Below are 21,592 nucleotides of genomic sequence, written 5' to 3'. Positions count from 1 at the left end.
TAACAAATGAATTTAACTTAGATTCAGAATAGTTACTTCAAGAATATTCTGGAAAGTAAACAGACTTACCAATGCAAACATCAATCTTTCCTTTAATTGCAGCTTCATGGAGGGGAGTATAATTCCAATTATCACGAGCATTTGGGTCCGCGCCATGTCGCAAAAGGAGACCGACTACTTCAGCATGACCAAAAGAACATGCATTATGAAGAGGAATAAGCCCTCCATCATCACGTGCTTGGACATTTGCACCATTCTGAAGCAAATATTCAACCACATCTTTACGCCCAAAACCTAAAAGAAAACAAATTATCCACATTTAAGTTTGCCAAAGAAAATACATCAATTAGTATCAATAAATACTAGCCACGCTAAAATGTCTTTGGATGAAGAATAACAAAAGATACAATTAAAAAAATAATTGATGAAAAGAGGGTCTGAAATATATCACTTACTAATAAGAAAGCAGAGGGACTCTCCAATGCTTTAGGTAGTATAGCTGACTCTTGAACAACATTGGCTTAAATTGCATGGGTCCACTTATAAGCAGATTTTTTTACAGTACTATAAATGTATTTTATTTTCTCTTTGTTATTACTCTAAGAATACAGTATATAATACATATGACATATGAAATATTATTACTTGACTGTTTATGTTATCAGTAAGGTTGCTGTGGGCAACAGTAGGCTATTAGTAGTTAAGTTTTTGGGGAGTTAAAAGTTATATGTGGATTTCTGACTGCACAGAGATCAACACCCCAACCCCCACGTTGCTCAAGGGTCAAGTGTACTAACTAACTTCAGAGAAAGGTTATGAAGTAAGTGACTGAAAGCCCAGAGTTCAAATGTTTCCCACTCTCTAATGGCATTTCTAATTGCAAATATGGAGTTCTGCATATTTAGTGTGCATACATTTTCAGATATTCAAAGTATATAACTCTTGCTAGAATCTCTTTCCCACATCTATCTCAAAAAAAAAATGGTTCCACTAAATTAGGGACTATGAGATAGCAACACAAAAAAATATCTGCTTACAGTTAGTCTATGCAATGAAAATAGAAGCGATCTTGGGCAACAGTGTGACATCAGGTGTCTTCAAAGGAGCCCCTACGTTGTCACGTGCACAACACAAGCAACCTCTTTCTAGGTAGGAGACCTCCTTCAGAAAACCATGTTCCACAGTTCTGCTGTAACTGGCCCCATATCAAACAAAAGAAAAAAGTCTGACAACTCATTTATACTGGTTTACAGAATCAGTACTAATGAATTTCAATCTCTTAACCATTCTCACATAACAACGCTAAAAACCTTTTTTACAGCTAAAACAAAATGAAATGGGAAGAATTTCAGGCATATGTTAAAGCAGATGGGGAGGTTATACCTGAGTGCTAGGAGAGACAGAAGCCCCTTCTCACTCATCTAAAGTTTTACCCCAATATTCTTTTTTGCTAAAAAAATTTTTTTTAATTATTTTTGGGGAAGTGCAAGTAGGAGAGGGGCAGAGAGAGGGGGACAGAGGATCCAGAGCAGGCTCAACGCTGAAAGGCTGACAGCAATAAGCCCAACACGGGGCTTGAACTAATGAACCACAAGATCATGACCTGAGCTGAAGATGCTCAACTGACTGAGCCACCCAGATGACCCTTACCCGAATATTCTCAAAACCACCAACCCTGAATACAGTTTTTCTAAAACCAGAGTGGGAGCTGAATGAGAAAGCAGCAGTAGTGGGGTGCCTGGGTGTCTCAGTTGGTTAAGTGTCCAACTCCTGATTTCAGCTCAGGTCATGGTTTTAGGGTTTGAGGAGTTCGAGCCCTGTATGGGCTGAGGTGACAGTGTGGATCCTGCTTGAGATTCTCCTTATTTCTCTGCCTCTCCCCTGCTTGCACTCTCTCTCAAAATAAATAAACTTAAAAAAAAAAAAAAAAAGCAGCAGTAGAATCTTTTTAAGGTGTATGCCTGGGGCTGGCCTAGTTGCAGCTGATGTAAGAATTAGATGGTTGGAAAGATTAACTGGATTCTTTGTTTTAATATTGCTAGGCTCCATGTCACAAAGATAAGTATCTTCCTATCTCTGATTCTCCCTATTCTCAAAGAGCTCACAATTTAAGATGTGGAAAAACAAAAAAAGGCAATCATTTCAATACAACTGCCATAACAGAGGTATACCAAAAATGTTACTAAAGTCCAAAGAAAGGAATACCTAAATTGGGGGAAAAGCAGAGAATAGGAAGGACTACCCAAGGAGATTCCAGTGAAATCTGAATTGAAGACTTACAGAAAAATCAAGGGATTTTTCTTCAAGGGATCATGAAGAAAATGAGGAGAGGAGAGGTGGGTGGGAAGGATCTGAGCAAGGGTAGAACACTGCAGTCCAAGCAGAAGAGACAAAATGTACACAGACACGGAAGCATGAAAAAGCAAATCATTCACGATAAGACAGAGAATGCCAATTAGGCAGATAACCAGATGAAGAAAAATCTTTTATGTCATGCTAAGGTGGTATCTGGACTTTGTCTTATGGAATACTGTTTTTAAAACTGTTTTCAGGCAGGTTTTAGTGGAATCTTTTGCCTTTAAAAAAAAAAAATTGAGACACAACTCACAAATAATGTATTAGTTTCAAGTGTACAACATAGTAATCCAGCATTTTTATATACTGTCAAATGAACAGCACGTTAAGTCTAGTTAACATCCATCAGCACACATAATTACAAATTTCCTTTTCTTGTGATGAGAACTTTTAAGATCTACTCTCTTAGCAACTTTCAAATATACAGTGATTAAAATAGTCAGCATACTGTACATTACATCCCCAGGACTTATTTATTATGTAACTGGAAGCTTTTATCTTTGGACCACCTTCACTGATTCACCCACCCCTTCACCTCCCACTTCTGACAACTACCAATCTGTTCTAGGAGGGGTTTTTTTTGGGGGGGGGGGTGTGGGGGGGTAAGCTTTCATACATAAGTGAGATCACACAGTATTTCTTTCTTTTACTTACATAATGCCCTCAAGGTCAATCCATGTTACAAATGGCAAGATTTCATTCTTATGGGTGAATAATATTCCATTAAATATACATATACCACATTTCCTTCATCCATCAATTGACACTTAGGTTGCTTCAGGTCTTGACTATTGTAAATAATGCCGCAATGAACAGGGAGGAGAGGAGGGTGCATGTATCTCTGTGAGCTTACAATTCCTAATGAAATCTTATAAAATTCATGATCACTGCAAAAATACCCAACACCTGGTACATAACTGGCACTCACAGAGTTGCAAATTAACTGAATTCAATTTAATAATACAATTCAGGTTGAATCCTCCTTGAAAAGCCCTCACAAAGACCCAAAGGAAATTACTCCTATATTACTAAGCCTCCTCTTAGAAACAGCATAAATATGCTGCTACAACATAAAAGTGCTTACTGAAGGACAAATACCTACTAGTATTTAAAAACAGCAAAAAGAGTTTCGCATCCTCCTTTAAAAACTCTAGTAATATCCCAGAAATCAACTCCTATCATTACCTAATTTATCTGTTGGAAGTACCATAATTTAACTACAAATCTTCCTCAACTTACAATGGGGTTATATCCTGATAAACCTATTTAGTTGAAAATACTGTATGTCCAAAATGCACTAAATACACCTAACCCACTGAACATCAATCACAACTTAGCCTAGCCCACCTTAAACATGCTTAGAATACTTACGTATTAGCTTAAAGTTGGGCAAAATCTAACAGAAAGCCTATTTTATAATAAAGTGTTGGGTATCTCATATAATTTACTGAACACTATACTGAAAGTGAGTAACAGAATGGTTTTAAGTGTATCGGTTGTTTACCCTTGTCATTACAGGATCACAGGCTGACTGGGAGCTGCAGCTCAATGCCTCTGCCCAGAATCACCAACATGTATTGCACGGTGCCAGCCCAGAACGAGATCAAAATTCAAAATTCGAACTATGGATTCTACTGACATACCGCTTTTGCACCATTGTAAAATAGTACAATCATAAGTCAAGCCATCAACAGCTGGAGACCTGTAGGTCCTTTCTCAGGGATAAATTGGTTCTAATTTTTTCTACTGTACACAGGAGTAACTAAAGAGACAAGAAAGCACCTGGTAACTTCTTTACTCTGGGGAAAGAGGAGAAGGAAGGGGTGGCCGTCAGATCTTTGAGAAACAGGTTTCATGGGATAAGATCATTTGGATTTGGAACTGCTTAGTTTGAGGTGCCTGTGGAATGAATGCCAAGTAGAAAGCTCCGCAAATCTTGAACTCAGGAAACTGGTATGAGCTGGAGCTGTGACCATCAAAATTGCATCTGAAGCTAGTTTTCTGTTGTGTTGAAGTGTACTTTCTATCAAAGATCAATCCCTTTTCATCTTGTACTTTAGTCCCTTCTCAAAGTCTTTGTTCTCTCCCCACTCCCAACAATACCTCCCTCTCTACTAGATCATTCCTGACAGTATGTAAACATGTTCTGTATCTTCCATTTTATACAAAATATTCTCCTTAAATTCAAATTTCCGTTTTTCTGCTCCACTTCATAATCAAATCTCTAGAGGCTGCCATCAATTCTTTCTCTTATTCACTCCTCTTCCAAATCCAATCTGGCTTCTGCTGCTTCTTTACAACTGCTTTCATCAAGGTTACTTAAAATCTCCATGTTACCAAATCCAAGGGATATATGTCTATTTTCATTTGACTAGACCTCTCAACAACATTTGGCAACTGACTACTCCCTTCCTTCCTGAAATAGTGTCTCCAAAACTTCCATTTCATCACACACTACTGGTTTTCCTCCTGTCTCATCCATTCATTCAACAAATGATTAGGGAATATCTACTATATGAGAGACACTTTTTTTGGTGCCTGGGACATGCTAGTGAATGAGAGACCAAATCCCTGCCTGTGAGGAACTTCTATTCTGTGGAGGTGGGAGAGATGAGCAATAAATGCAAAAAATAATTATGTTAGAAGGTAATGAGAACAAAAGCAGAATAAGAAGTGATCAGGGTGTAAGGAGATGGGTTGTAAAGTTGAACAAGGAGGTCATCATAGGCAGTGTTGTTCTTGGTTTATTTCTTTAAAAATTTTTTCTTAACATTTATTTTTGAGAGAGAGAGAGAGAGAGAGTGAGTGCGCGCGCATGAGTAAGCAAGTGGGAGAGGGGCACACAGAGGGGGACAGAGCATCTGAAGCAGACTCTAAGCTTGGAGCTGTCAGCACAGAGCTGAATGCAGGGTTTGAACTCCTGAACTGTGAGATCATAACCTGTACTGAAGTCAGACCCTTAACCAACTGAGCCACCCAGGCGCCCCTTTGCTGTTCTAATTAAAATCCAAGTTAGTTAACATATAGTGCAATGATGATTTCAGGAATAAAATTTAGTGATGCATCACTTACATAGAACACCTAGTGCTCATTCCAACAAGTGCCCTCCTTTTACTTAAAAAAATTTTTAATGTTTATTTTTGAAAGAGAGAGCGAGAGAGAGAGCGAGAGAGAGAGCGCACGCGCATGAGCACACAGGGGAGGGGCAGAGAGAGAGGGAGACACAGAATCTGAAGCAGGCTCCAACCTATCAGCATACAGCTGGACACGGGGCTCAAACTCACAAACAGTGAGATCATAACCTGAGCCAAAGTCAGACACTTAACCAAATGAGTGATCCAGGTGCCAACAACTGCCCTCCTTAATGCCCATCACCCATTTAGCCCATCCCTCCACCCAACACCCCTCCACCAACTCTCAGTTTGTTCTATGGTTTGTCTCCCTGTTTTTATCTTGTTTTGCTTTCCTTTCCCTATGTTCATCTGTTTTACTTCTTAAATTCCACATGAGTGAAATCATTTATTTGTCTCTGACTTATTTTGCTTAGCATAATACACTCTAGTTTCACCCACATTGTTACAAATGGCAAGATCTCATTCTTTTTGATCGCTGAGTAATATTTCACACACTTACATCTTCTTTATCCATTCGTCAGTTGATGGACTTTTAGGCTCTTTTCATAATTGGGCTGTTATCAAAAGCGCTGCTATAACCATAGGTATTGCTGTGATGGTAACATTTGATCAAAGACTTGAAAGAACAGCCAACAGTAAGGCCAGAGTGACTGGAGCTGAGTGAGAAAGCTGTAGCAAAGTAGGAGATGAGGTCAGAATTAATGAGGGCCAGAAAGACAGGCTTGAGGACCACTCTAAGAATCTGGTGGCAATTGTGAGAGTAATTAGGGCATATTCTGGGTACTCTGAAGGTAGAAGCAGTATAGTTTCTTCATGGATTGGATGTGGGGTGATGGTAGGGGTAAAAAGGTGAGAGAGAGAGGAGTCGTGGATGATGTTAAGGTTTTTGAACTGAGAAACAGAGGGGTGGAGCTGGCATCAACTCAGATGAGGAAGGCTACAGACAAAACAGGTCTCTGGCAGAAGAGGAGTTCAAGTCTTGGACAGTCCTATCTAGCTGAGGCCTTCTTGCTTCCTCCACCCAATTTCTAAATGTCAGCATTCCTCAAGATTCAGTTTTCTATCCTCTTTTCCCTTCCTAGGTGATCTCATCTACTCCTACAGCATTAAGTACCAACTACATACATAACCTCCAAATTTAAATCTCCAGTGTAGCTAGACTTTTCACTTGAATTACAGACAATTTACTGGACATATCTCTACCTGGATATTCTAAAGGCATCTTAAACTCAACATGTTCCGGAACTTCTCTTCATTTCCAATCACCCTGCCCCGACCCAATCACTATTGTCTCCAGCCTGTATTATTACAACAGTCTAATTGGGCCCCTCACTCTACTTCTGTCCCAAGGGACCTTTTGAAAACAATCATCATCGGAGCACCTGGGTGGTTCAGTTGGTTGACTTCAGCTCAGGTCATGATCTCATGGTTTGTGGTTTCGAGCCCTGCACCGGGCTCTGGGCTGACAGCTCAGAGCCTAGAGCCTGGAGCCTGGAGCCCGGTTCAGGTTCTGTCTGTCTTTCTCCCTCTCCCTCTGTGCCCCTTCCCCACTTGTGCTCTCTCTCTCTCCCAAAAATAAACTTAAAAAACAAAATAAAATCATCATTAGTAAGTTACTTAAATTTACCTAAATTATTTAAATATGTACCAATATTACATTATCATTATATCATCAGTGATACTTTAGAATAGTTCACTGGCTAAATGTACTACATTTAAATTCTTGATTACTTCTGTTCCTGAAATATAATAAAAGTTTGAGTAATTGGGGAAAAAAAAAGCTCACTGGCTTCCCACTGATGCTCACAGAATAAAATTTAATCACTGTGCTGTGTCCTGCAAGGCCTGTTGCATGAAAACTGGCTCTTACCTACTTCTCTTAAGTACATTTCACACCACTCTATGCTTTCTGAGCTATGATCCAGCTTTTTTTCTGTTTCAAGTGTGCCAACATTACTTCAGGGACTTGGTACATGCTGCCCTCCTGCTTGGACTGCTCCTCCCTTGTTCTCTGCATTTCTCACTACGCACGGTAGCCGTCACTCACTATTCATTCCTCCTAGTGTCTATTCTGTTCAAATATCACCACCTTAAGGAGGCCATCCCTGACCATCCTATCTAAAGGAGTCCATTCTACCCACCAGTGTTACTTTCTATCTTAACATTCTTTATTTGGTCTCCCCCTTTTCTCTAGTAGAACGCAACCTGCGGAGAAATGGAGATTTTTTTTTTTTCTTGGTTGTTCATGGCAATAACCTCTGACACTTACTAAAATCTGGATTTACCATTTACTCATCTTCTGGACTCTTAAGTTCCATAAAAGGCAGGAGCCATGTCTTTTAGTTTATTATTACTTTCCCAGTGTCTTTCACACTGTGTGGCACACAGCAATTTGTTGATATTTGCTGAATTACTATGAGAAAAGGAGCCTAAGAAGTAAAATTAAGAATAGATGGCACTGCAGAACCCAAGAGGGAAAATTTTAAGGAGGAAAAGGCCAAATATCTTGCCACTATGTTCTGACTTTCGTCTTCCTTATCTCTGCCTGAGCGTTGTTGATCTTACTGTCCTCTCCAAGTAAGCCATCCACAGTTGCCCCAATTAATAGTTCTGCTTTCCCAGCCATTCAGCACCCACCTGGAGGAAATGCTTTTATAAAAGAATTCTTTTTTTTTTAACTTTATTTAATTTTTTTTTTTTTAATGTTTATTCATTTTAGAGACAGAGAGAGACAGAGCATGAATGGGGGAAGGTCAGAGAGAGAGGGAGACACAGAATCCGAAACAGGCTCCAGGCTCCGAGCTGTCAGCACAGAGCTCGATGCGGGGCTCGAACTCACGGACCGCGAGATCACGACCTGAGCCGAAGTTGGTCGCCCAACCGACTGAGCCACCCAGGCGCCCCTTTTATAAAAGAATTCTTAAACTGGAGAGTAAGAGAAAAGGAATCAGAACAAAGAAAAATTAGTCAAAGTATCTCTTCTTAGGGAACGCTACTTGATGTGCCCACTTTTAGAAGGAGGATCACTATTTCTTCAATGGTAATCAGCACATCTGAAGTAATCAAAATGGTAATTCACAGGCTAACTTCTCAAAAAAGAAACAGCTTTAGTTGAACATGTAATTATTACAAGATATTGTGTCAATTATGAAGGTATCTATCCCAAAGGACTGGTGATCTAGCTGAAGTCAAGTAGTAGCCTTCTATTAAAATATCATTTGGGAATTGAAGAAGGTTGCTTAAAACCAGTTAAAGAGACTCAATACTGACATGTATGACTAAATACTAAAACTGAAGTTTTAGCTGGGGAAGAAACAGGGGTGGAATGGGTCAAGTTATTATACCTACACAGTTACCAACAGTCCAAGACACAGATGACTGTTCAGTAACTTTGTATTAACATGATTCTCTAGCCATTAGGATGACTAAAACCTGTCAGGAGGCTGACAGCAGATATAGGCACTTTTTACAAGTCACATTGTAATGACTATACTATGTGAGTAGAGATCATGTTGCTATCCTAAAAGAGTAGATGAGGACTCTCAGCTTTTGAATGCCTGAAGCCACTTCCTTGGCATGGGGGGGGGGGGTTTAGAGGGGGGTCAGTAGGTAGCTATTTCAAATTCTAAGCATTTTATTGTTGGGAGTTTGGCAAAACCTTTAGATTTAAGATGCTTCCTGAACTCTGAGGGCTAATCCTTGATGAAATCTTCATTCATATGGTCTCAAAAACAGTTCAAAGTCTTCTGTTAAGTACTCAGTTCTTTAAAAACAAACAAACAAACAAACAAACAAAAAAAGCATTTCAGGATATATAGGATATATTTTGATAATGCTCTCACTGGCCAGGTAAAACCTGAGAAGGTATATCCTTAGAGTTAGTGCCAATCTCTAAATCCCAAGGATCTCATTGGCAGTCATGGCTGCTCAGGATACACTGGATACAATGCAGTCTATTTGATAATTATGGGACAGCACTCATCTTCAAACACTACTCTACATTTGAGAACACTGATGAAATCAGGGGCGCCTGGGTGGCTGAATTGGTTAAGCGTCCAATTCTTGATTTTGGCTCAGGTCATGATCTCACGGTTCATGAGTTCCAACCTTGTGTCAGGCTCTGTGCTGGATTGGGATTCTCTCCCTACTCCCTCCCTCTCAAAACAAATAAACATTAAAAAAAGAAAGAAAGAAAGAAAGAAAGAAAGAAAGAAAGAAAGAAAGAAAGAAAATACTGATGAAATCATACTTGAGCTTGAATTCACTAAAAAGCACTGACAGTGAAACAAAGCAGACTTATTTGTAAAGTGAATTTACTGATCAATAAACTGTGTCACTTAATGGTAGGTATTGTATCCTGTTCATTTCTGTTCACTGGCCAAAGCCAGTATCTGGCATAAAACAGGACTTAATAAACATCTGTTTAGTGCAATGTTTAATATTTTGTTGGAACAGTAAGCAAATGACCCTCACAGAGAGTATGGAGTTGATGATTTGTGGCTATTAAGAAATCTATTCAGTTTCTTTCTTGTCAAATTTCACCACTATCTAGGTGCTATCAGTCTCGGAACTATTGCCAACTCTTGTCAGAGCAGTATTCTCAATACTACTGTATTGTTAACAGTATCTTATTTTGCTCCCATACTAAAATATGCTTTCAGTGAATGGCTTCCAAAGTTTTTGGAATGGTTTTCCACAGTATTGTGGAAGTCACAATAGAAATCAATTTGGATGCTTAGGAATATTCACCAAAAGCCACCACCTCTCCTTCCTTTTACAGTCCGAAGGTGGGATGGGCCATCGATATAACCAGTCCAATACAAAATGATAATGCTGTCCCTGTGTCCTGCTAGTCTAAAGGTAGGCTGGTCTCTTGTAGGACTTTGCCAGAAGGAAAAGCTCAGAAACAGAAAATGTCAACAAGGCCATGAAACTGAGAAGGCTCTTGTGGTCTGAGAGTTGGGAATGTATAATCAAGCGGCCTTCAGCTTTGACTTATATAGCCAGGACTCTTACCAAATTTTTCTGAGGAATATCATTTTAAACCTCTCATTTACTATTAACTTTACTAACATCCGGAAACATATTTTCCACATATATTTTAGAATGAAGAATACAGGGAAAAACGCTTTGCCTAGCTCAACTTAGGACAGATATACTACCTCTCTGGTCAGACTAGGAGAAACTTGGAAAAGAATGCCATAGGCTTTGGGTTGATCAAATCCTGATAATCTGAATGGGGAAGTACTGAAACAAGTACTCCAAACTATTGTTATTGAAGTCAATCTCTAAGTCTAGCAAGATCTGAAGAAAGAAGTACAGCTCAAGTCTTGAGAATATACTGGGAGATCTGGTAAGTCAAGAAAGGATTCTAAAGTGGTTTTTTTTGTTTGTTTCATTTTGGGGGGGGGGGGGGGAGAGAGAGAGAGAGAGAGAGAGAGAGAGAGAGAGAGAGAGAATATGAATATCTTAAGCTGGACTTGATTCCACAACTCTGGGATCATGACCTGAGCCAAAAATCAAAGTTGGATGTTTAACTGACTGAGCCAACCAGGTGCCCCAAAGATTCTAAATTCTTTTTAAAAAATGTTTATTTATTAATTTCAAGAGAGAGAATCCCAAACAGGCTCCACACTGCCATCAAGGAACTTGATGTGGGGCTTGATTGCATGAACTGTGAGATCGTGACTTGAGCCAAAATCAAGAGTTGCACACAACCAACTGAGCCACCCAGGGGTTCCCTGAATTCTTATATAGACTGGTCTTTATTTCAGATTCGGGTTTTTTACTGATATAGGATTTAATCATCTCCCACAGCAAAAACCAATGCTGGAAACAATCTATAATTCTAGTCCTAGAGGCGCCTGGGTGGCTCAGTCGGTTTGAGCATCCGACTTTAGCTCAGGTCATGATCTCACAGTTCATGAGTTCGAGCCCCACATTAGGCCCTGCTCAGAGCCTGGAGCCTGCTTCAGATTCTGTGTCTCCCTCTCTCTCTGCCCCTCCCCTGCTCACACTCACTCTCTCTCTGTCTCTCAAAAATAAAAAACTTAAAAAAAATTCTAGTCCTAGGTAAGGAATATGGGTATATCTTGTGTATCTCCCATAATTATGGTATTGGCCTACAGCCAAGAATAGGAAATGCTATTGAAATGTTTTTGGAGGTCTTCAACAGCACCGTTTTGGGAAAGGATATGAATGGCAATCACAAAAGCTATTATATCTTTGGTAGCTAAGCTGTTAAAACCTTCAATTGGGGGTAAACATTCCACTTTCTTATACCAATCCAGATTCTGACCTGTTGGTCCAGTTGCCCACCTGTATGCAGGAATCCTTTCCACATTTCTGAAAGATGCCAATCCAACCACTGTTTGGACACTTGCAGCCAATTCCACAGTTAAACAGATTGTTAAAGTCAGTCTGACTCCTTGTAACCTTTCACCTACTGGCCCCGGTTTTGATTGCCCAAGCCACTTAAGTCATATCCAATATCCATTTCACTCTTCTACTTGTCTTCTACATATGTGAAGACAGTAACATTCTGTCTAACACTGTCTAACCTTAGTCTTCTTTCATCCCTAAAGTAATTCTAGTTTTTGTATCTGTTGCTTTTATAATAATTTCCAGATGCTCTAATTCCACTACCCTCCTCTGAATAAAAAACCAAACTGAACCAAAAAAATAAAACAAACAACCCTTTGCAATTCACTCCATTGAATATAAGAACTGAAACTGAGTCTGACTAGTCCAATGTAGATGGCTGAGTAGCACACAACTGCAGAACAAGTGATACCTTGTTTAGCTAGAACTCCACAATGCAAGCTCTTTTCAACTTGTCATTCTCCAATAACATACAACTATGTACCTCATCTCTTCCCACCATTTCTATACCTGAATTCTTTAAACCTAATAAATGATTTTACATATTTCTCTACTGAATGATACCTCTCCGCACACCCCAAAGACCGAAGTCATGGAATTCTATCCCCACCCCCAACCCCATCCTAAGATTCTACAGCACGCTATGTACTTCTTTGGCTGTGACAGACAACAACATGGCTTTTTCCTAAAGTTTCTGTCCCTCTTCTTCATCTTTCAGAAATAAATCCAGAGAACCAATCTCCTTTACTGAAAACTGCTGTTTTCTAGGGGATTACACTGTCAAGAATTTCAGGTGTTATTGCTTTTAGCAAAATTAGAGCTGCAGTCTCCCTACCATCAACTTGCCGCTACAAGTTTTGTGATGCATTACAAAAAAATCATTCATATCCTGTGTGTGTGGTGGGGGACTGAAGAGGAAACAATTTTTCTCATAAGAAATGGCTTCTTAAAGAGTATTTATCTAGAGGAAATGCAATCTAGTTTAATAATAAAAAGCACCTAATAGGAAAAAAGTTCCTATTTATGTTATTTTTCATTAACAGAAGAACTTAACTCCTTTGGGGTTAGCAATTTATTCTTTATAGCTAAATATTTTAGACCCTTAACCGACTGAGCCATACCAAATTTTTCTAAACTGTTCTTCTATCATGATTCATTTCCTTGGTCTGCAGAGATCTCTCATTCCTATTCCCTGGACATCAAAACAGAAAGACAAAAACATGTCCCCTTCCCCCTTTAATTGGCTTAAAAGTATATATATATTTTTTTCTGGGCTCCTGGATAGTTCAGTTGATTAAGCTACACATAATTCCAGCTCATGATCTCAGCTCAGGTCCTGATCTTAGGGTTGTGAGTTCAAGCCCCTCATTGGGCTCTGTGTTGGGCACGAAGCCTACTGAAAACAAAACAAAACAAAACATTTTTCCCCTTTGTACCTTACTCTATAATGTACAAACACAAGAAACTACTTGGTCAGGCAGTTACATAGTCCCCACACCTACAATGAGCTTCCAACGGCGTGTTTACATGCATATCAACATGACTGACAGCTATCTACAAGAGATTATTAAATGTATTTTCCATATGTAAGAGTAAATGCAGCTAAATGCATTTATTTAAAAATTAAAACAGGTTCTGGGGTGTCTGGGCAGCTCAATTAAGTGTCCAACTCTTTTTTTTTTTCAACGTTTTTTATTTATTTTTGGGACAGAGAGAGACAGAGCATGAACGGGGGAGGGAGGGGCAGAGAGAGAGGGAGACACAGAATCGGAAACAGGCTCCAGGCTTCGAGCCATCAGCCCAGAGCCTGACGCGGGGCTCGAACTCACGGACCGCGAGATCGTGACCTGGCTGAAGTCGGACGCTTAACCGACTGCGCCACCCAGGCGCCCCAAGTGTCCAACTCTTAATGTTCGGCACAGGTCACAGTCTCACGGTTGATGGGATCTAGCACGAAGCCTGCTTGAGATTCTCTCTGTCCCTACCCTGTTTACGCTCTTTCTCTCTCTCTCTCTCAAAATAAATATAAACTTAAAAACAAAAAACATATTTTCTCATTAATAACTCAGATTGAATTTACAAAACTAATTTTTAAATAAGTTTCTCATATGCCTGGGTTTAAATGCAGGGCTTTTATTTTTAATGCTCTGATTTAATGTACACCATTCACAATTTTTATTTTATTATTCTCCCTTTGTACCTTAAATTCTTAGTCATATGACCTGTACCAGATAATTTGGGTAAATAGTGAGATAGATTGGTTCCTAAAACAAGTTTTTTTACTTCAGTCTGAGTCACATGAAATCTATGTAAAAAAGTACTTCGAAATGTTGGGACAGAACCGAGGGTGGGATTGTGGGGGAGGAACAAGGTCAATAAGAAAAGCTAATCCCATAATCTCTAAATACTACTATTTTCAGACATGAACTCATTAATACACCAGATTCTTGAAAGGTAGCAACTAAGATCTTGCTTGGTTATTTTTATCCCACAGATCAAGTGAACAGAATCTAAGTAACACTACCCTTTGGATTACTTATCAGTTGGTTATGAGTTTGCCAAATCAGTTGCTTAAATGTTGACTACATGGCCAAATGAGACAACCCAAATTAGCTGAGAAAAGACTAAAATTTTAGGCAAAATGGCAAACAGGTGAGATCTGACTTCAGTGGCTTTCCCCCTTTCCTTTCTGCTGCCCACAGGCTGTTTCTAGTTCTCCCACCATACCTTCCTCTTAAAAAGGCTCCCCAATAGGAACCCAACAAAGTTGTACCTGATATAGAAAGCATTACCTCTTAGTAGTATTTAGATTTTAAAACAGGGCAAGTTAAAGCAAACAAATCAAGTAAAAGCAATTATCTGTGAACAAGGAAATTTTTCTTACACTTTCTCGCTCATCATGCCTACTCTAAAAGAAGGGAATGCTTTAAAACTCATCCTTCTGCTTTTTTCAAAATTGTTTTAAACAACCATGTAATACAAAATAAAAAAAAAAAAAAAACAAGATTATCCTAAGTATGAGAACCCACTCCCATTTTCAATCATGCATGGCTCACTTGAGGATATATAACCTCTCCTCGAAGCGAAAAGTTTAAATGCTTTATGGAAATAAACTGAGTGTCTCATTTCTAGTTCTTTTAAATTCTTCAATTAAACCTAGTACACTTATAAAGCCAACCTAGTAAATAATTAAGTAAAAGTAATTCAAACAATCTAAACTCAGAATGAGGCGAGGTTAGTCCCAACTTCAGTTCTAGATGCAAGTTCAAGTTCCTGTACCATCTTTTCCCTCATCCTACCACTGTCCACCCCAACTTGTGAGTGTTAATGTAGCAGCCACTACCCACCCGCACCCAGCCCAAGTCAGATCTCAGGTTTCCCAAACTTGACTATTTCCAGTTCTAGCCTCTCCAGAAACTTGCTAATGATTGACGACCCTGATAAACCCATTAACACTAACGTGTCAACGGCTAATTAAGCTACTCCTCCTGAATTACATCGTCACATTTTACAAAGGAAGAGCTGTAGTGGAACTTGCAAGAACGACAGATTTTGGAAGATCACTGGCCTTTCAAATCACAAAGTCTACTAGGTCCCCTACTCTTTCTTGTGTCTGGAAGTCTTTGAGAGTAGCAAGACCGGAAGTTGGTACAGGTATTGTTGATACAAAACAAAGCAAAAAAAAAAAAAAAAAAAAAATTCCAGGGAGTGGGACACGCTCGCCCCCTACCCCCAAGTCCTCGCCTCGGTCCCCAATCGGCGAGAGCGAGACGACCAGCACCCGAGTCCTACGAGGAAAAGCAGAGGACCACCGTGCCTGCTTTCAGGCCTGAGAGCCCGGGTGCGCAGGTGGGGCGAGGCGAGGAGGCACTGGTCCCGGTTACCTGCGGCGAAGTGGAGCGGGGTGGATTTCCTGCCCGCCGTGTCGCGGCTGTTCACCTTCTCGGGGGTCACTAGCCTCTTGACTCGCTCCACGTCCCCGTTGCGGCACGCCTCGAACAGCTCGCGGGCAGCCGGCTCCACAGCCTCGGCCGCCGCGCCCGCGCAGGCCGCGCCCCCGCCGGCGCAGCGGCGGCCCGACATGATCCTGGCCGCCGCCGCCGCCGCCAGCAGCAGCGCCAGCAACGGCAGCAGGAGCCCCGGCCCTGCGAGCAAGAGGGCGAGGCCCCCCGGAGGAGACGCGCTCAGGGCCCGGGCCGCTGGGCTCCCTACTGTCACCGGGGTCGGCGCAGTCCCATGGCCACGCTGCCGCGCGCCCCTCGCTCGGCCCCGCGACCCCCGGGTGCCCCGCGGCGGCGACAGAGGCAGCACGAACCCGCCGTTCGAGCCCCGAAGCGACGCGGCGGCGGAAGCTGGCAAGGCCCCTCCTGCCAGCTCCGCTGAGCCCTGGGAGGGCACGTGACGTGGTGCCGCGCTTGCGCAGTGGTCCGCGACCGGCCCGGCAGGTTTCTGCGAGCCGGGCGGCGCGGAGGGGTTTGTGGGAAATGCGCGGCGAGGCCCTTTGGCGGCGAGAGGAGAAGGGGCTTCGTCCCACCGCCATCTTTGCAGTGGGTTTTGCTGAAGTCGAATGATTGTTTCTTGCCTTTTTTTTTTTTTTTTAAGGCATGGTTTTCCTGAGCTGAATTTCCTTATTGTTGTACACTGAAAAGAGCGCTTGAAAGGTTTTCCCCGATCTTGCATATTTTTTTTAGAATTCTTAGTCTCCACTTTTCAGTTTCCACAATCCCTTTCTCCTGGGGGTGGGGTGAGGGCGGGGGATTTCTTTTCTGTTTACTGTCTCTTCCCTTCCCCTGCAACTGCTCTTTTGTTGTTTCTTGTAAGTCACTTCTCGAAAACGAATGAGTTGCTTTCCACTTCATGGGAAGTTTGGATGAGCTGCCCCAAGTTCATTTAAAGGAAATTAGGAGAGCGATGAAAGTTTGTTCCTATTCTAAATTATTGAGAGGGATGGCTCTGATTAATTACTCTTGCTATCGTTATTAGCTCAGAACTAACGGGCCCATACATATATCAATATTGTACTGATTTGAATGAGGTGTGGATACACTGGGTATACGGATGGCTGACAAAGTTTAATGATTTGCGATGTATATGTAGACCACAGAAGCAAGAAAACCACAGAGATAATTGTCACGGTTAAGGTAGTGATCTAGCCAGGCGCCTGGGTGGCTTAGTCGGTTGAGCCTCTAAGTTTGGGTCATGATCCCAGGGTCGTGGGATGGAGCCCTGCCTGGGGCGGGGTGGGGGTGGGGAGTGGGGGGGTCTTTGCTCTTTGCTGATAGCACAGAGCCTGCTTGGGATTCTCTCTCCCTCTCTCTTTCAAAACTAAGAGGAAAAAAATGGTAGTGATCTAGCTATTTATCATTCCCTACTCCCTGCCCTGGCCTCTGGGAACTTTTGAAAGTTAAGATATGCTTACACGAAATGATACATGTTGACCTTTGGCATGCTGACAGGCATTTTCCCCCTGTGGTCTTTAACTTCTTAACCTGTTTTTCAGGAAATTCAGTTTCTATTGGGTTGATTCACTACTGTGCAAGAAGACAGAGAATATGCACTTTTAGGAAGGAACCTTTTAATACATATGTAAGTTATATAATTACATATAAATATATTTAGTATAAATTTAAATTATGTTGCATATTAATAAAATGAATATCCATGAATACATAAGACCTATGACACCAATACTATTGCATCTTTTTTTCCCCATTTCATTCACCTGCCAAATGTATTCCTAATTTTATTATTCCCTATTTACTGGGAATTCCCTATTTACTGATTTGTTCTTATTAATCCCTTCCCATGTGTGTATCTCTCAACAACATATTGTTCAGTTTTACTCGTTTGGAAGCTTTATAAAAACGTCAGTCTTGGGGCACCTGGGTGGCTAGGCCGAATTCGAGACTCTTGATCTCGGCTCAGGTCATCATCTCACTGTTTGTGGCCCCACATCAGGCTCTGCACTGATGGCTCCGAGCCTGCTTGGGATTCGATCTCTCCTTCTCTCTGCCCCTCCCTTGCTTGTGCTCTCTTTCTCAAAATAAATAAACTTTAAAAAATTTAAAAAACAAAAATAAAAAAATGTCAGTCTTTGTGGTGTTTTTTTCACTTAAGGATACGTATGTAAGTCGCATGCATGCGTTTTCATTGCTTTATAGAGTTGCCTTGTAGGAACACACCACAAATTTACAATTTTATGGGCCACTAGGTTTGCTTCTGATTTTTGTTACTATGAACATTCTTATACATTCTCTTGGTATGCGTGTGCAAGAATTAATGAGAGGTTTTCAAACTTTTTCACCATTACTCATAGTGTAAGAAATGCAATTAGTGTCTTCCACCAGTAAACATACATATATAAAACAAAAGTTTCACAAAATAATAAAACAACATTTACTTCTCCAGGGCTAATTGTGACTCTTAGTAAATGGATTACAGAACTCACAAATGAGTGTGGACTCAAGGTTTAAAAAGCACTGCAGGAACCAACTACCTAGGACTGGAATTACTGAATCTTAGGGAAAATGAATTCACTTTACAAGGTAATGCCAAATTGTCCTTCAAAAGAGATTGTTAATAATTTACATGCCCCCCAGCAGCATGTTTTTTAAAAGTCTCTGTCTCATCAATTCTTAGTATTGTCAGATTAACTTTTCCAATACATATAGTGGATGTAAATGGTATCTCAAAAAGGTCTTAGCATTTTTAAAAACCGAATGATCATTAGGAAAATACAAATCAAAACCACAGTGGGATACTACTGCACATCCATCAGGATGACTACTATCAAAAAGCCAGAAAATAATAAGGGCTGGTAAGGATGTAGAGAAATTTTATAAGTCTTGTGCGCTGTTGGTGGGACTATAAAGTGGTGCACCTACTGGGGAAAGCAGTATGGTGTTTCCTCAAAAAATTTAAAATCACACTACCATATGATCCAGTAATGCCTCTTGCATATATACAGAAGAATTGAAAGCAGGCTCTCTAAGAGATATTTGCACACCCATGTTCACAGCAGCATTATTCACAATAGCCAGGAGGTAGAAACAACTTACGTGTTCACAGCAGATGAATGGATAAACAAAATGTGGTATATATGTACCATAGAATATTATTCCATCTTTTAAATTTTTTTATTTTTATTTTTTTAAGTTTATTTATTTTTGAGACAGAGAGAGACAGAGCATGAACGGGGGAGGGTCAGAGAGAGAGGGAGACACAGAATCGGAAGTAGGCTCCAGGCTCTGAGCCATCAGCCCAGAGCCCGACGCGGGGCTCAAACTCACAGACCGTGAGATCGTGACCTGAGCCGAAGTCGGACGCTCAACCGACTGAGCCACCCAGGCGCCCCTATTCCATCTTTTAAAAAAGAAGGAATTCCTGTCATATGTTGTAACATGGATGAAGCTTGAGGACAAGTGAAATAAGCTGGTAACAAAAAGGATAAACACTGTATGATCCCATTTATATAAAGTGGACTAGTTTGTTAGGGTTGCTGTAAGGTATTTTTTCTATACCTTAGAAAAAATAAGTAGAAAATATAATTTTAAAGTCTATTGTGGACAATTTCAAACATGCACAAAAATAAGGAGAATAGTATAATGAACTCCCACGTATCTATTACCCAGCTTCAACACTTGTCACTATTTTGCCATTCTTCTTTTAGCTCTTCCTCATTTGTAAAATAAACTATTTAAAATGATTTTTATTAACTTTTAAACAAATGAAACATCATGTCACTTTACCAGTAAATATTCAAATATAAGTTTGTAATACATAAAGGTCTTACTTTCTTTTACCATAATGAATACCATTTAAACATATTAACCTAACCAAATTCACATCAATACCTTAGTATCATCTAATATTCAGCCTGTATTAAAATCTCTCAAAGTGCTTTAAAAAAATTTTTTTACAGTAGTTTGATAAGCCATATTTTTAAAAAAAGTTGCTACTTATGATAGCAATAAAACTAGAATGTGCAAGACCTGTATGAAGGAAACGATAAAACTTTATTGAAATTCACTAAAGAAGACCTAAATAAATGGAGAGATATGCCATGGCCAAGGATGGGAGGACTCAATATGATTAACATAGCAATCCTTCCCAGATTGATCCATAAATTCAATGCAAGTCTCATCAAAATCCCAATGGGGTTTTCAAGGAACTCGAGATGGATCCTAAAACGTATATGGGAGACCAAATCTAAAAAAAAAAAAAAAAACAACAAAAAAACAAAGAAGAGTTAGGTGTGAGGTTTGCCCTACCTGATATCAAAATTTATTACCAAGTTGTACTAAGCTAGTATTGGAGGATGTGTTACGATGTAGTGGAGGAGGAATATCTAAATCGATCAATGGAATGAAATATAGTCCAGAAATAGACTCATGAATACATGGAGGCTTGATGTGGCCCTTCAGCTCTCATCTGAAAGGTGGGAGTTCTTAATGAATGGTGACAGGACAATGCAAATATACTTAACGCTTCTGTACTGTACACATAAAAATGATTGAGATGATGTAAAAATGCAAATAAAGTTGTGTATCTCTTCATATGTTTACAGCCTATTTGTATTTACTCTTCATTAAATGCTTACTTACATCTTTAGCCCATTTTTCTGTTGGGTTGTTTGCCTTCTACTACCGAGCTCTGGGAATTCTTTATACATTCTGGATACTAATCCTTTGTCAGTGTTGAAACTACCTCCTCCCAGTTTGTGGTTTGCTTGTTTACTTTCCCAAAGAAAAGACGTCTCAATTTTAATATAGTTGAATTATGAATATTTTCATCTACTTTGTGTCCCTGTGTGTGTTTATTTAAGAAAATTTCCCTTATCCTAGGATGGAAAACACATCCTTTATTTTCTCCTACAAGTGAAAATTTTTGCCTTTTACATGTAAGTGTCCTTAATCCTTCTGGACTTGATTTTGGAGTACGGTATGAGATAGGTATTCAATATCCTTTATTTTTTTTCAGGGAGAGAGCAAATGGATTGTTGATATTTAGATTTAATGCTGCCATGCATTAAGGTTTGGGGGGGATTTGGAGATAGGGTAAAATGTATTTTGCACATGGGATGGATGTGAGTCTGGGAGAGCCCGAGGGCAGACTATACATACTGAGTTGAATAGTATCTCCTCTAAAATCATGTGCAATTTGAATCTCAGTATGTGACCTTATTTGGAAATAGAGCCTTTGCTGATGTAATTAAGTTGAGGTCATACTGGATTAAGATGGGCCCCAACTACAACCACTAGAGCCCTTACAAGAAAGATAAGGACACATAGACACAGACACATAGGGGAAAATTCATGTGAGGATTGCTGGCAATCGCCAGTAGCTAGAAGAAGCATGGGAGGTTCTTCCATAGAGTGTTTCAGAGAAAGCATGGACCTGCTGAGACCTTGATTTCAAACTTCTAGCTTCCAGGATTATGAGACAATACATTTCTGTTATTATGAGCCACCTAGTTTGTGGTACTTCGTTACAACAGTCCTGGGAAATTAATACACAGAGCCACTGATGGTTGTAAGAAATGCTTGTCAGACACAGGTATGTATAGGATTGACAGCTCACAAGATAATGGTAGACTGGGCAGGTAGGTTGGTCAAATGAATGAGTGGTGAGGGAACTCTTTAGGCTTACTAAGTGACCTCTGCTCAAGTGTGATGTTGCAGGAGCTTGGGAAGGAGACAGCCACTGCAAAATGATTTAGCAAG

General features: G+C 40.2%; 1 protein-coding gene across 1 annotated transcript in view; it reads right to left on the bottom strand.

Annotated features, from left to right (window-relative positions):
* The window catches only part of TNKS2 (tankyrase 2), a 67,152-nt gene extending 50,913 nt beyond the window's left edge, over positions 1–16,239 (bottom strand). Inside the window, exons 1-2 of the mRNA XM_049645414.1 lie at positions 15,755–16,239; positions 70–294 (exon numbers count right to left, since the gene is read on the bottom strand). Of these exons, the coding sequence (XP_049501371.1) occupies positions 70–294; positions 15,755–15,953 (424 nt within the window). The 5' untranslated portion in view covers positions 15,954–16,239. The remainder of the gene's footprint in view (positions 1–69; positions 295–15,754) is intronic.
* Positions 16,240–21,592: the final 5,353 nt, after the last annotated feature.

The sequence above is a fragment of the Panthera uncia genome, chromosome D2 (assembly GCF_023721935.1).
Source record: "Panthera uncia isolate 11264 chromosome D2, Puncia_PCG_1.0, whole genome shotgun sequence".
Classification (NCBI taxonomy): Eukaryota; Metazoa; Chordata; class Mammalia; order Carnivora; family Felidae; genus Panthera; species Panthera uncia.
The sequence above is the reverse complement of the archived record's forward strand: the minus strand, read 5'-3'. Positions and strand labels throughout refer to the sequence as shown.